The sequence below is a fragment of the Rhinoderma darwinii genome, chromosome 4 (assembly GCF_050947455.1).
Source record: "Rhinoderma darwinii isolate aRhiDar2 chromosome 4, aRhiDar2.hap1, whole genome shotgun sequence".
Classification (NCBI taxonomy): Eukaryota; Metazoa; Chordata; class Amphibia; order Anura; family Rhinodermatidae; genus Rhinoderma; species Rhinoderma darwinii.
Window position 1 is genome coordinate 92,942,895 of NC_134690.1, and position 13,851 is coordinate 92,956,745.

The 13,851-nt window shown below is 45.7% G+C and overlaps 1 protein-coding gene across 1 annotated transcript in view; it reads left to right on the plus strand.

Moving 5' to 3' along the window:
• AGXT (alanine--glyoxylate aminotransferase) overlaps nucleotides 1–13,851 on the plus strand; it is a 68,735-nt gene that overhangs the window by 30,864 nt on the left and 24,020 nt on the right. The window contains exons 3-8 of the mRNA XM_075861355.1: nucleotides 65–129; nucleotides 6,808–6,908; nucleotides 7,144–7,214; nucleotides 9,249–9,333; nucleotides 9,638–9,733; nucleotides 13,131–13,200. Coding sequence (XP_075717470.1) covers nucleotides 65–129; nucleotides 6,808–6,908; nucleotides 7,144–7,214; nucleotides 9,249–9,333; nucleotides 9,638–9,733; nucleotides 13,131–13,200 — 488 coding nt within the window. The remainder of the gene's footprint in view (nucleotides 1–64; nucleotides 130–6,807; nucleotides 6,909–7,143; nucleotides 7,215–9,248; nucleotides 9,334–9,637; nucleotides 9,734–13,130; nucleotides 13,201–13,851) is intronic.

Genomic DNA, 13,851 nt, shown 5'->3' on the forward strand with positions numbered 1-13,851 from the left:
CATGTCTAATGCTATTAAGAAGATAGAGCTAGAAAATCGCAATCACTTATTTTGTGTAATTTAGGTGCTGATGTGCGTCTCCTGACAAAACCACCTGGTGAAGGGTTCACCTTAAAAGAAATAGAAAAGGTAACGTATACCCATCATTACATTCTACAATGAGCAAAAATTCTTGGGTTTTAATGGGGCCCTGACAACATAAAGCTTCTTATATCAACGTGGGTCCATTCAACAGTAACTTTTATATAGAAACTGAAAAAAAATATCAATTTCGTGTTACACATCTCCACAGTTAAGGCGACATTAACCCAATATGCTGTTTTAATATCCCCTTCAGATTTGCTTATGTGAATGTTATGCAGGTAATTTGGCGTGGTCTTCAGAACAGATTTTGGGTCCTGATCTTGGATTGTCTTGTTCTCCTACCCATTGCCCTGGCACTGTATGAAAAAAGTGTGATCAGCCAGTCATTCTTGTCTGTGTGTGTGGCTACACCTAACAAGGACCCTCGATATATAGAAAAACTTATGAAAAAAGAAATTCATTATTTAGTATTAAAAGTATAGAGTTATTTTTGTACAGCCAAAGATACGAGATTTTTGTTGGAGATCCCATTAATTTTGACAGGATCTACCAATAGTCTGACGTCTGGACAGACCGCCTTGAGTATCCCCCAACATCTCCCATCAAGATAAACAGGGATCGATCATGTTGGGTTTTGTATCTGGCCCAGATATGTAACTTAAAGCTGTAGGGCCTAATATAAAATCTGTGACAGGGCCCCCTACCATGTGCCATTTATAAAACTGGTGTCTTCTTAGGACTCTTCTTTGGGTCGGCTTAGGCACCGATGCGACTGTTACCCCTATAGCTAAACCCCACAAATAGAAATTGCTATTGGCTGGTCATTTCCCCTACTGTGGCCCCTATGTAATGGCAGGAAGGAGGTGAAGGGAAAGTGAGCCCTAATCTACCCACCGCCCTGTCCCTGCCTACTTGCAACGACCCGCCCTAGGCAACGGGGTACAACTGGGCGGCGGTCCCTACGCTGTCTAAGTGCACGGGAGAACAAACAGGGAACACGCAAGGGAAGGGGCAGTAGCCCACGGAACGCCGCGAGGAAACGGAGCGGTGAATAAGTAGTCCGGACCAGGATAAAGTGGAGTATACCCAAGTGAGCACGGAGGAGGAAGCAAGCCAGAGGCAAAGCAAAGCAGGTTAAGCGGAACTGCAGCAAGGCAGAAGCACGGCAGAAGCAGGCTGGAGCAAGCAGCAGTGGGGCCAGGAATCCAGAAGAATTACAAGCACTGAGGAGGAGAACAAGGCAGGTAATAAAGGACAGGGGGCGGAGCTAACTCCGACTGACCAGGCCGCGATAGGCTCTCCCACTCCTAAGCCTGCCACCCTGGTTGGTGGGAGATGGTGTCAGTAGAACAGGTCTGGCCTCAGGTGTGGATTGATTAATCCCAGGAGTATACCTAGACGTAGTACCTGGCAGATCCCTAAAAGTACTCCCCCTTTTATGAGGGGCCACCGGACCCTTACTAAGAGGACCCGGTTTAGTAGGGAAGAGAAGGTGGAACCTCCTGATCAATACCCCCGCGTGAACATCACGGGCAGGTACCCAAGTCCTCTCCTCCGGCCCGTATCCTCTCCAATGGACCAGGTACTGGAGGGAGCCCTGGACCATCCTACTGTCCATAATCTTGGCCACCTCGAATTCCACCCCCTCAGGGGTGAGAACGGGAACAGGAGGTTTCCTCGAGGGGGACCAGGACGGGGAGCAGCATTTAAGGAGGGAGGCATGGAAGATGTCATGTATGCGAAAGGATGGGGGCAGCTCCAGACGGAAGGATACAGGGTTGAGGACTTCAATGATCTTATAAGGTCCAATAAATCGGGGAGCAAACTTCCTGGACGGGACCTTAAGGCGCAAGTTCCTGGACGACAACCAGACCAAATCCCCGACGACAAACCGGGGGTTAGCAGAACGTCTACTATCCGCCTGAATCTTTTGTGCGCTCTGGGACGCCTCTAGGTTCTTCTGAACCTGGGCCCAGACAGTGCACAGTTCCCGATGAACATCCTCTACCTCAGGATTATTGGAACAACCAGGGGAAACGGAGGAGAACCTTGGGTTAAACCCGAAATTACAGAAAAACGGGGAGACCCCTGACGAGTTACTGACCCGGTTATTCAGGGAAAATTCAGCAAGGGGAAGGAATGAGACCCAATCGAATTGACAGTCAGAGATGAAACACCTTAAATATTGTTCCAGGGATTGGTTAGTCCTTTCCGTTTGGCCATTAGTTTCGGGATGGAAGGCGGAGGAGAAGGACAGATCAATCTCCAACTTTTTACAAAAAGCTCTCCAAAATAAGGAAACAAATTGTACCCCCCTGTCAGAAACGATATTGACTGGGGCCCCATGGAGACGCAGGATGTGTTTCACAAACAAAGAAGCTAACGTCTTGGCGTTAGGTAACTTCTTAAGGGGCACAAAGTGGCACATCTTGCTGAAGCGGTCTACTACCACCCACACCACCGACTTGCCCTGAGATGGAGGCAAATCGGTGATAAAATCCATGGAGATATGGGTCCAAGGTCTCTGGGGAATGGGCAAGGAACGTAGTAGGCCCGCAGGTCGGGACCTAGGGGTTTTGGACCTAGCGCAAACCTCACAAGCGGCGACGTAAGCCCTAACGTCTTTAGGCAACCCAGGCCACCAATAGTTTCTGGTGATGAGGTGTTTGGTGCCCAAGATGCCAGGATGACCAGATAGAGCGGAGTCATGGTTTTCCCTGAGTACCCTTAGCCGGTATTGCAGGGGAACAAACAGTTTGTCCCCAGGGACGTTCCCGGGAGCTGCACCCTGATCAGCCGCGATATCAGAAGCTAAATCAGAATCCGTGGCAGAAACGATTATACCAGGGGGTAAAATACAAGCAGGATCCTTCCCGGAAGGAGGATTGGCCATGAAACTACGTGACAGGGCATCAGCCTTAATATTCTTGGACCCAGCCCTATAGGTAACCAAGAAATTAAATCTGGTAAAGAATAGTGCCCACCGAGCTTGTCTAGGATTAAGCCTCCGGGCCGATTCTAGGAAAACCAGATTCTTGTGATCCGTAAGGACCGTTACCTGGTGTCTGGCCCCCTCCAGGAAGTGCCGCCACTCTTCAAAAGCCCATTTAATGGCTAGAAGTTCGCGGTTGCCAATATCATAGTTACTCTCCGTGGGCGAAAACTTCCTAGAGAAGTAAGCACAGGGACGGAGATGGGTGAGGGAGCTGGTACCCTGGGACAAGACGGCCCCCACTCCCACCTCGGATGCGTCAACCTCCACAATAAATGGCTCCTCTTGGTTGGGCTGAATCAGCACGGGGGCCGAGATAAAGCACTTCTTGAGGGTCTCAAAGGCCTGGACGGCCTCAGGGGGCCAATGGAGGACATCAGCACCCTTGCGAGTAAGGTCCGTAAGAGGCTTAGCGACGACCGAGAAGTTGGCAATAAATCTCCTGTAATAGTTGGCGAACCCTAAAAAACACTGTAATGCCTTAAGGGAGGCAGGTTGGACCCATTCCGCCACAGCCTGAACCTTGGCAGGGTCCATGCGGAATTCATGAGGAGTGAGGATTTGCCCTAAAAATGGTATCTCCTGTACCCCAAAGACACATTTTTCAGTCTTAGCAAACAGATTATTCTCCCGAAGGACCTGGAGCACCTTCCTGACATGCTCCACGTGGGAGGACCAGTCCTTGGAAAACACCAGTATGTCATCAAGGTACACAACAAGAAAATTACCCAGGTAATCTCTCAGGATTTCATTAATAAAATTCTGGAAGACAGCAGGGGCATTACACAACCCAAAGGGCATGACCAGGTATTCGAAATGACCCTCGGGTGTGTTGAACGCAGTTTTCCACTCATCCCCCTCTTTGATGCGGATAAGGTTATATGCCCCCCGTAGATCGAACTTAGAAAACCATTGGGCTCCCTGAACCTGATTAAAAAGATCCGGAATCAAAGGAAGTGGGTACTGGTTCCTTACGGTGACCTTATTCAGGTTACGATAATCAATGCACGGCCTAAGACCACCATCCTTCTTCCCCACGAAGAAGAAGCCAGCACCTACAGGAGAAGTCGAGGGGCGAATGAAACCCTTGGCCAAGCATTCTTGGATATACACCCTCATAGCTTCACGTTCAGGACATGAAAGATTAAATATCCTACCCTTAGGAAGCTTGGCACCAGGCACCAAATCGATGGCGCAATCGTAATCTCTATGGGGGGGCAACACCTCGGAGGCCTCCTTAGAAAACACATCGGCGAAGTCCTGAACAAACTCAGGAAGCGTGTTTACCTCCTCCCGGGGAGAAATAGAGTTAACAGAAAGACATGACATAAGACATTCACTACCCCATTTGGTGAGATCCCCAGTATTCCAATCAAACGTGGGATTATGCAACTGCAACCAGGGAAGACCTAATACCAGATCAGACGATAATCCCTGCATCACCAGTACAGAGCACTGCTCCAAATGCATGGAGCCAACCAGGAGTTCAAAAACAGGAGTATGCTGAGTAAAATAACCATTAGCAAGGGGAGTTGAGTCGATACCTACTACAGGGATAGGATAAGGTAAATCAATAAAAGGCATCTTTAGAGACATAGCAAATTCCACAGACATGATATTAGCAGATGAGCCAGAATCCACGAAAGCACTGCCCGTGGCAGACCGGCCAGCAAACGAGACCTGAAAGGGAAGCAAAATTTTATTGCGTTTCACATTAACGGGAAATACCTGTGCGCCCAAGTGACCTCCCCGATGATCACTTAGGCGCGGAAGTTTTCCGTCTTTTTATTCTTGCGCCTGGGACAGGTGTTCAGAAGATGCTTGTCGTCCCCACAGTAGAAGCAGAGACCATTCATTCTGCGAAACTCCCTACGTTGTCGAGGGGACATGGAGGCCCCGAGTTGCATAGGTACCTCCGAGTCCTCCGTGGAGGGGCGAGGAGACGGAACCTCGGGGGGGATCGCAGAAAAGTTAGAGGGGAGCACATTGAAGCGTTCCAGCTGACGTTCCCTGAGACGTCGGTCAAGTTGTACTGCTAGGGCCATAACCTGGTCAAGGGAGTCAGAAGAGGGGTAGCTAACCAGCAGATCCTTCAGGGCGTCAGATAATCCTAACCTAAACTGGCACCTTAGGGTCGGATCGTTCCACCGAGAAGCTACGCACCACTTTCTAAAATCAGAACAGTATTCCTCCACCGGTCTCCTACCCTGACGTAAGGTCACCAGCTGACTCTCGGCTAAAGCAGTCCTGTCAGTCTCGTCGTAAATGAGTCCGAGGGCAGAGAAAAAACGATCAACAGAGGAAAGTTCAGGGGCGTCAGGAGCCAAGTAGAAGGCCCACTCTTGGGGCCCTTCCTGGAGTCGGGATATGATGATACCCACCCGCTGGTTCTCGGAACCTGAGGAGTGGGGTTTTAGGCGGAAATACAGTCTGCAACTCTCCCGGAAGGAGAGAAACGTCTTACGGTCCCCTGAGAACCGGTCAGGTAACTTGAGGTCGGGTTCTAGAGGTGAGGTGAGGGGAACTACTAAGGCAGCGTCACCCTGGTTGACCATCTGGGCCAGGGCCTGGACCTGTAGGGAGAGGCCCTGCATCTGCTGGGTCAGGGTCTCAAGGGGGTCCATGATAGCGTCAGCGTAGGAGAAATGGTAGACTAGGTATGGGCTTGTAATTATGTAATGGCAGGAAGGAGGTGAAGGGAAAGTGAGCCCTAATCTACCCACCGCCCTGTCCCTGCCTACTTGCAACGACCCGCCCTAGGCGACGGGGTACAACTGGGCGGCGGTCCCTACGCTGTCTAAGTGCACGGGAGAACAAACAGGGAACACGCAAGGGAAGGGGCAGTAGCCCACGGAACGCCGCGAGGAAACGGAGCAGTGAATAAGTAGTCCGGACCAGGATAAAGTGGAGTATACCCAAGTGAGCACGGAGGAGGAAGCAAGCCAGAGGCAAAGCAAAGCAGGTTAAGCGGAACTGCAGCAAGGCAGAAGCACGGCAGAAGCAGGCTGGAGCAAGCAGCAGTGGGGCCAGGAATCCAGAAGAATTACAAGCACTGAGGAGGAGAACAAGGCAGGTAATAAAGGACAGGGGGCGGAGCTAACTCCGACTGACCAGGCCGCGATAGGCTCTCCCACTCCTAAGCCTGCCACCCTGGTTGGTGGGAGATGGTGTCAGTAGAACAGGTCTGGCCTCAGGTGTGGATTGATTAATCCCAGGAGTATACCTAGACGTAGTACCTGGCAGATCCCTAACACCCTACAGGTGAAATGTAGTATTATAGTTGTCATTCAAATGAATGGTCGTCCATGTAATTCACAGATAAACTGGGTCTGCTTGTTAGCGGCTCTCCGCTCTGGCTCATAGAGGGATACCTTTATATGATGTTCATATTCCCTAACAGAGCATAAGGGAAGGAGTTGTCTACATAAGATTACCCCTTTAATGTGCCTCACAGTGAATTGTCACTAATAGGATACATCTTGTCATATTTCTAAATACATATCTCAGTTACACAAGAGCGACAAAAACAGAAGAAAAAAAATAATTTTACAAGTTGAATAGTTTTCATTGGACTGGATCTGATCATTGTGGCATGTTACAAATGGCTGTTTCCAATCACTACATAATCTTTGGTGGATGATGACTATATTACTAGACATTTTCAGACGTGGCAAATGTAGAATCTTCCGGCTTTATATGTTCTTCTTTTTTTTTTTTTTTTTTTAATCCAGGGTCTAGCAGAGAACAAGCCTTCACTCTTCTTCATAACTCATGGAGAGTCATCCAGCGGAGTGGTGCAGCCATTAGAAGGCATTGGAGAACTTTGTCATCGGTATGTGCCATTAAAAATAAAGTAAAAGAATAAAAAAAGGTAGAAAAGAGTATGAAATAAGCCCCCCTAGTGGTAGCAGCCAGATTTTTATCATTTAATTTAAAGACTATTCAAGGGATTTGGAGATCTGTATCAAGAAAACGGAGCTCCAACTGCTATAAAGATATATTATGAAATTAATCAATGCAGAATTTTGGGCCTAGAATTAAACACTTGATGTTTGTTCTATATACAGGTATGACTGCCTCCTCCTGGTAGACTCGGTGGCATCTCTAGGAGGTGCTCCTATCTACATGGATAAACAGGGTAAGCTATTCATCAAATGTGTCTGCTTATCAGTTATTCCTTTCAAAGACTCAGTTGAAATAAATGCCCCTCTCACCTTCAATAAGGACACCGATAGCTGGATTTGTTTTGATTAGATTATTTAGATCAGTGTAGTCCAGAAAAAAAAATCTGGTTCAAAATCTGATCATTTAATCTACTAACCATAATCCAAATTGCTTGCATGTACAGTTAGAAGATGGTCAGCCCTGTTAGGTATGATCTGCTGATATCCAATCTCGGTCTCATTGCTCAGCACTGAAACCTCAAAACTGATTCATGAGGTGTCAATTTTTGTCTGCTGTACAGATAACTGAAATTAAATGAAGTAAACGAGGCTTTGTTCACATCTGCGCTAGGGCTCCGTTCCGTCTGAGCTTTCCGTCAGAATAGAGCCCTGACAGCTCTGGAGCATTTTTCTTACAACCCTACGCTGTGCCATTCTTATGTGATTACTCCTAGAAATTCATGAACAAATTGATAAGTGGGTGTTACCAGTTGGGGGTGTGTCCCTACACAGACTGAAACTGTCCAATCAGATACTGATGACATATCTTAGCAATATGCGATCACTTTATGACATTGGAATACCCTAGACATCGGAATTGTACGCACAGTGCAAATTTGCAGCTCTTGATGCATTTTTTAAGCCAAAAGCAGAAATGTATCCGACAAAAAAGAGTAGAAGTAGAGCTCTTTCCATTATATTCTTCCTCTGTTTATGATCCACTCCCGGGTGCACCAAATATCTTCTGTGTAGAAACAGCTTTCCTGAATCATTTGCAGCAAAATGCCTATAATTCGGTATTATTATTATTCTGTCCTCTTGGCCTGTTAGCACTTCTAATCATAAAGAAGGCCATTAAGAAGAAGAACACCAGCATCTGGGAAACATATTGTTATGCTGGTCAGATGTGGTCAAACTGCTTGGGACTGACTGTTTTATTACCATAGACATGCAAAAATGATTGTTAATAATGGCCTCTTATAGTCGGATTATTAAATCAATAGTGGGGAGGGATTTCAGTTAATAAAATGTCAGTGTCTGAATAGTTACATGACATGTTACATGACTAGTAGATCCGCCAGCTGCTGATAGTATGATAACATGGCTTGTCATGTCTACAGATACTATATTATTATGACTTTAGACTAATGCTGATTGGCCAGATGAAAAAGCAGTAGTCTAAAATGCTCCCCATAGATGATGCTGGCTCCTAATTTTAAACACATGGGTGTTACTACCAGCGTAATCGGCATCGCAGCTGATATGGACCCTGGTAAGGGGACTTACCACCATTCAGTGGGGTGGTGCAGTTAGTCACTGGTTACATTATTTCTATGCTGTGATATCATTATGTGGATTATCTCTATAATGTGACATCATTTTGTGCATTATCTTTGTACTATGAGATCACTGTGTGCAATACCCAACCACTGTGACATCACTGTTTGCATAGTTCCTGAGCTGTAACTTTGCTGAGTAACTTATGTCTGTACTGTGACATCACTGTGTGTATTACTTCCATGCTGTGTCATAACTCACATTATCCCTCTGCATTAATAAAAGACACATGGCACAGATTAGAACTCAAAATAATCATAAGCTTTTTATGTACTGAAATCACTTGCTATTAAAGGTTGTCATAGAGGAATAAGGCCCCATTCCATTTTTTTTTTTCCTCTGGTTCTCCATGATTGCTTTCTACCCTCCTGCTTAGACTTCAGCAGAGTCTAGTGAATGGAGCAGATAGGCTTATGTGATGTCAAAATATAAAGGTTACAGTATGGTGTGTTCAGTGATGATGTAGTGGAGGATAGTTTGGTGCTCTTAGAGCGCCGCCTTATGGAAACACAGTAGTATTACACTGTAGGACAGCGATCATCCAAAATACAATAACTGAAATAACAAATATAATAAATCTACCAGATGAAGAATATAATTAGTTGCTGTAGAACTCATGTACCTGTACAACCTCACTGTTTATCAGTTTATTGTTATTGTTTCTCTGATAGGAATTGACATCCTATACTCTGGTTCTCAGAAAGTATTAAATGCTCCTCCAGGAACTGCACCCATCTCATTCAGCGAAGCTGCAAGGTGTGTTAAAATAAGTGGAAGGATCTTTTTTTTAATAAATAAATTGCATGGAGATGTATTACGGGCATTATAATGCAACCTTACAGGTTAGGCTACATTACAGAGGGAGGACGTTACATGTATTTGCTATTTATATAATTCTCTAATACAACCCCAGTAGTAGATTGTGTCAAATGACACCTTCACTTTAAATCCCATGGAAAATGTCATGCATATGAGTTGCAATTTATATGAATTGTATATTATTACTATAACATTTTACTAGTGCTGTTGATGGGAGGTATTAACTTGTATTCTTGCACAGTAAGAAGATATTCAGCCGTAAGACAAAACCACCATCATTATACTTGGACTTGACCTGGCTTTCAAACTATTGGGGCTGTGAAGGGAAACCAAGAATGTAAGTTACAACCCTACATTAGGTGTACTAAAAAAGTGGGTTGGATCAATTACATGATGGAAACCAACAGTGCCTGACAAAACCCTCAAGTCAATTGGTCCCGCGGGCACTGTTGTTTTCCATCATGCGTTTCGTAATTTTGCGCTTTTTTTGTGGCACAAGTGCCAGACATCTCACCATGAGCCTGGACTAAAACTGCTGAAAACCCTGTCCATATAAACATAATTTCCTGTAATAAAGCAAACTAAGCATTCATTTGTAAACATTTTCCTTCCTCTTAAAGGAATATCTAATTTGAGAAAGATTGTACTTAGACAAGTTTTATAAGGTTGGGTTCACACATGGCATATTTGGTTGCAGAAATTTCTGCAAACTGAAAATCAGTTCAATTCATGTGAATGTAGTTGTTTCTGCAGCAGATGCATAGCTTTCTGCATGGTTAATTCAGATAAAGTGGATGCTCACACATGGCGTTCTTGCATTGTTTTGTACGAAACGGGAACATTTACACTGTATGCTTATTGGAAATATATTCCGCAACGTGAGAACTAGAGAAACTTGTCTCAGTTGCAGAATCATTTTACAATAGGCTTGCATTGTAGTTTTCCACAGCGTATTTCTACACTGCGGAAATACAATACAAGTACGCCACGTGTGAGCACACACAAATAGAACTGATTTTAAGTTTTAGAACTTTGTGACTGCACTCGAAGTAGGTGGAATTGTACGGCCCTATTCACACGACAGGGACTCCTGGCCGTGTGATTAGCCGTTCTTTGAACGGCCGTCACATGGTTGCAGTAGGAACAATAGACCCCCGAATGGGGCTATTCACACGGCCGATTTTTTGGGACATGCTCTATTTTTGGCCATTCTCCCGGGCCCCACAGAAGTCTATGGGGCCATGTAAAGAACGGTTGTCACTCGGATGTGATCCGACAGACGGCCATGCTTTCTGCCGCTCGTTCGCTCTCTTCTCCTCCTCACAGTGCGAAGAGCATGTGAGGAGGAGGGTATTTTTTTGCTCCCTGTAGGAGTGGAATCCTTAGGGTATGTTCACACGGCAGCGTCCGTAACGGCCGAAATTACAGGGCTGTTTCCAGGAGAAAACAGCCCCGTCATTTCAGCCGTAACGGCATATGCAGGCGCTTGAACGCCGCGTCCATTACGAACGTAACTGGAGCTGGTTTTCCATGGAGTCCATGGAAAACGGCTCCATTTACATCTGAAGAAGTGACATGACACTTCTTTGGCGCGGGCGTCTATTTACGCGCCGTCTTTTGACAGCGACGCGTAAATATACGCCTCGTGTGAACAGACAAACGTCAGCCCATTGCTTTCAATGGGCAGATGTTTGTCAACACTTTCAAGCCGTAATTTCGGACGTAATTCGGGGGTTAAAACGCCCGAATTACGTCCGTAAATAGGCCGTGTGAACATACCCTTAATCTCCGGCCACAGCGTTGCCAAAGCTGTGGCCGGAGATTCCAATCCAGGAGAAGTCCCTAACTTTACTCTCTATATATGGACAGTCATGTCAAGGACTTCTCCTGGAGCGGTCCCCTACTCCTGAAGCGGAATCCCCGGCACTGTGGTCGGTGTTTCCGCTCCAGGAGAAGTCCTTGACTTCACTGTCCATATATGTGGCACTACCTACAGGGGGCTGTATGGCATTACCTACAGGGAGCTGGGTGGCACTACCTAAAAGGGGGGCTGTGTGGCACTACCTACAGGTGGCTGTGTGACACTACATACAGGGGGCTGTGCGGCATTACCTTTAGGGGGCAGTGTGGCACTACCTACAAGGGGGGCTGTGTGGCACTACCTACAGGGGGCTGTGTGGCACTACCTACAGGGGGCTGTGTGGCACTACCTACAGGGGGCTGTGTGGCACTACCTACAGGGGGCTGTGTGGCATTACATACAGGGGGCTGGGTGGCACTACCTACAAGAGGGGCTGTGGCCATACCTAAAAGGGGGGCTGTGTGGGCAAAAAAAATTTACAAATGAAATTCATCCGGTTTAAAAACAGACAGGGAATTTTTATCGGCCGACACGCGGACCCTGTCATGTGAATAGAGCCTAACTCCAGAGCAGAACAAGGAGACCACTTTAGGGGGAGTTCACACAGTTTTTTGATGCGGAAACCGCGCCCCAAAACGCACCAAAAATGCCTCCCGTTGATTTCAATGGGAGGCAGAGGCGTTTTTTTCCCGCGAGCAGAAATACTGTCTCGCGGGAAATAGAAGGGACATGCCCTATCTTTGGGCCATTACGCCTCTGACCTCCCATTGACATCAATGGGGGGAAGAGGAAGCGTATTTTGCGGCATTTTTTGCCCGCGGGCGAAAAACGCAGCGAAAATCGGCATGCTGGCAGAGCAAAATCTGCCTCAAAATTCCGAACGGAATTTTGAGGCAGATTTTCCTCCTGCAAAAAAACTCTGTTTGAACCCAGCCTTAGGGTATGTGTGCAAACACACACACACACACACACACACACACACACACACTCAAAAACGTCTGAAAATACGGAGCGTATTTTAGAGAAAACAGCCTCTGATATTCAGGCGTTTTTGAAGCTGAAAATGAAGCTTCTTTTTTGGAGCTTCTTTTGAGGCGTTTTTTTGAGGCGTTTTTTTGAGGCGTTTTTCATAGTATTCAATGGAAAATCAGCTCCAAAAAACGCCTCAAGAAGTGACATGCACTTCTTTTTACGGAGCATTTTTTTTAAAGCAGAGGCGTAAAAAGACGCCCCGTATAAACTAAATGCTGTTTTTCCCATTGATTTCAATGGGCAGATATTTATAGGCATTCAGCTTCCGTTTTTTCAGGCGTTTTTCGAGGCATAAACGCCCTGAAATCACTGCGTGTGAACATACCCTCAGCGGTCAGATGAGTCCCTACATAATAGTTATCTATTTTTAAATTGTTGTTGGGTATAAGTTATTTTATAGGACGTTTCTCTCAAGTCAGAACCTTTCATTTTCAAGATGATCTAAGGTTGGATTCACACATCACGTATTTGTTGCAGATTTTTAAAACAAAGACAGAAGTGGTTTCAAAAGGAATGGGAAATAAAAAGGAAGAACTTACACTTCGTCTTCCTCCTGGATTCACTTCTGGCTTCGGCTCAAAAATTTGCACAAAACCTGCAACAAATACGCAATGTGTGAATCCAGTTACCCCATAAGCAGCTCTCCAGTACCCACATCTGGACCCTGGACTCTTTATTATAGCATGTAATAGATATCTCCTCCCCTCCCGCCTAAATAAAAAAAGTATTTTAGTAGCGGATGTACTTTAAAATATAATTTGATATTACAAATTATTAAAAGGTACAGAATGTTAGAGGTTACTGCATTGTTATATGAATTTGAAACCCTGCCATTTTGCAGATATCATCACACAGGACCAGTGACCGGTTTCTACTGCCTGAGAGAAGGACTGGCAATCCTGGCTGAGCAGGTGATTTCTACAATTTTAATATAATGCTACAGAATTGTGGAAATTGTACTGCGAAATGTTTGCACCATAATTAGGCTTTGTTGTTTGCGGTGCACATCTGGCATATATGGTGGGAGAATCGCCTGACATATACAGTATGTCAAATGTGTCTATAAGGTATAATGGGACCAACATCTGCCCAAAGACTGTGCTTTTTAGATACATTCGGATTGTATGTCTTAATATACTTAATATATTTTATTGTGGTCAACTATGCGGTTTAATACAGGGGGATCACGCATAAAAAAATATGCTGTGCAACAGTTGCATTTATTGGTGCTATACAATTGACAAATATGTTAGAGACTCTGTCACCAGTTTATCAATTCCCTATCTCCTAACTAATCTACCAGGCGCTATGATGCTGATAACTACAGTGTTATTTGTTTTTACCCGTTAGTCACCGCCCCATAGTGTTTTTATGGCGGCCACTAACGGGCTTTATTCCAATGCAATAGCCTTTTTACGACGCTGAATCGGACAGGGAGCCCTTAAATCTCCCTGCTCTCCTCTACCAAAGGTAGCTGAGGGCTGGGGGCATCCCTGCTCTAACGGGTGAGATCGATATCAGTATCGATCTCACCCGTTTAACCCCTCAGATGCGGCGCTCAA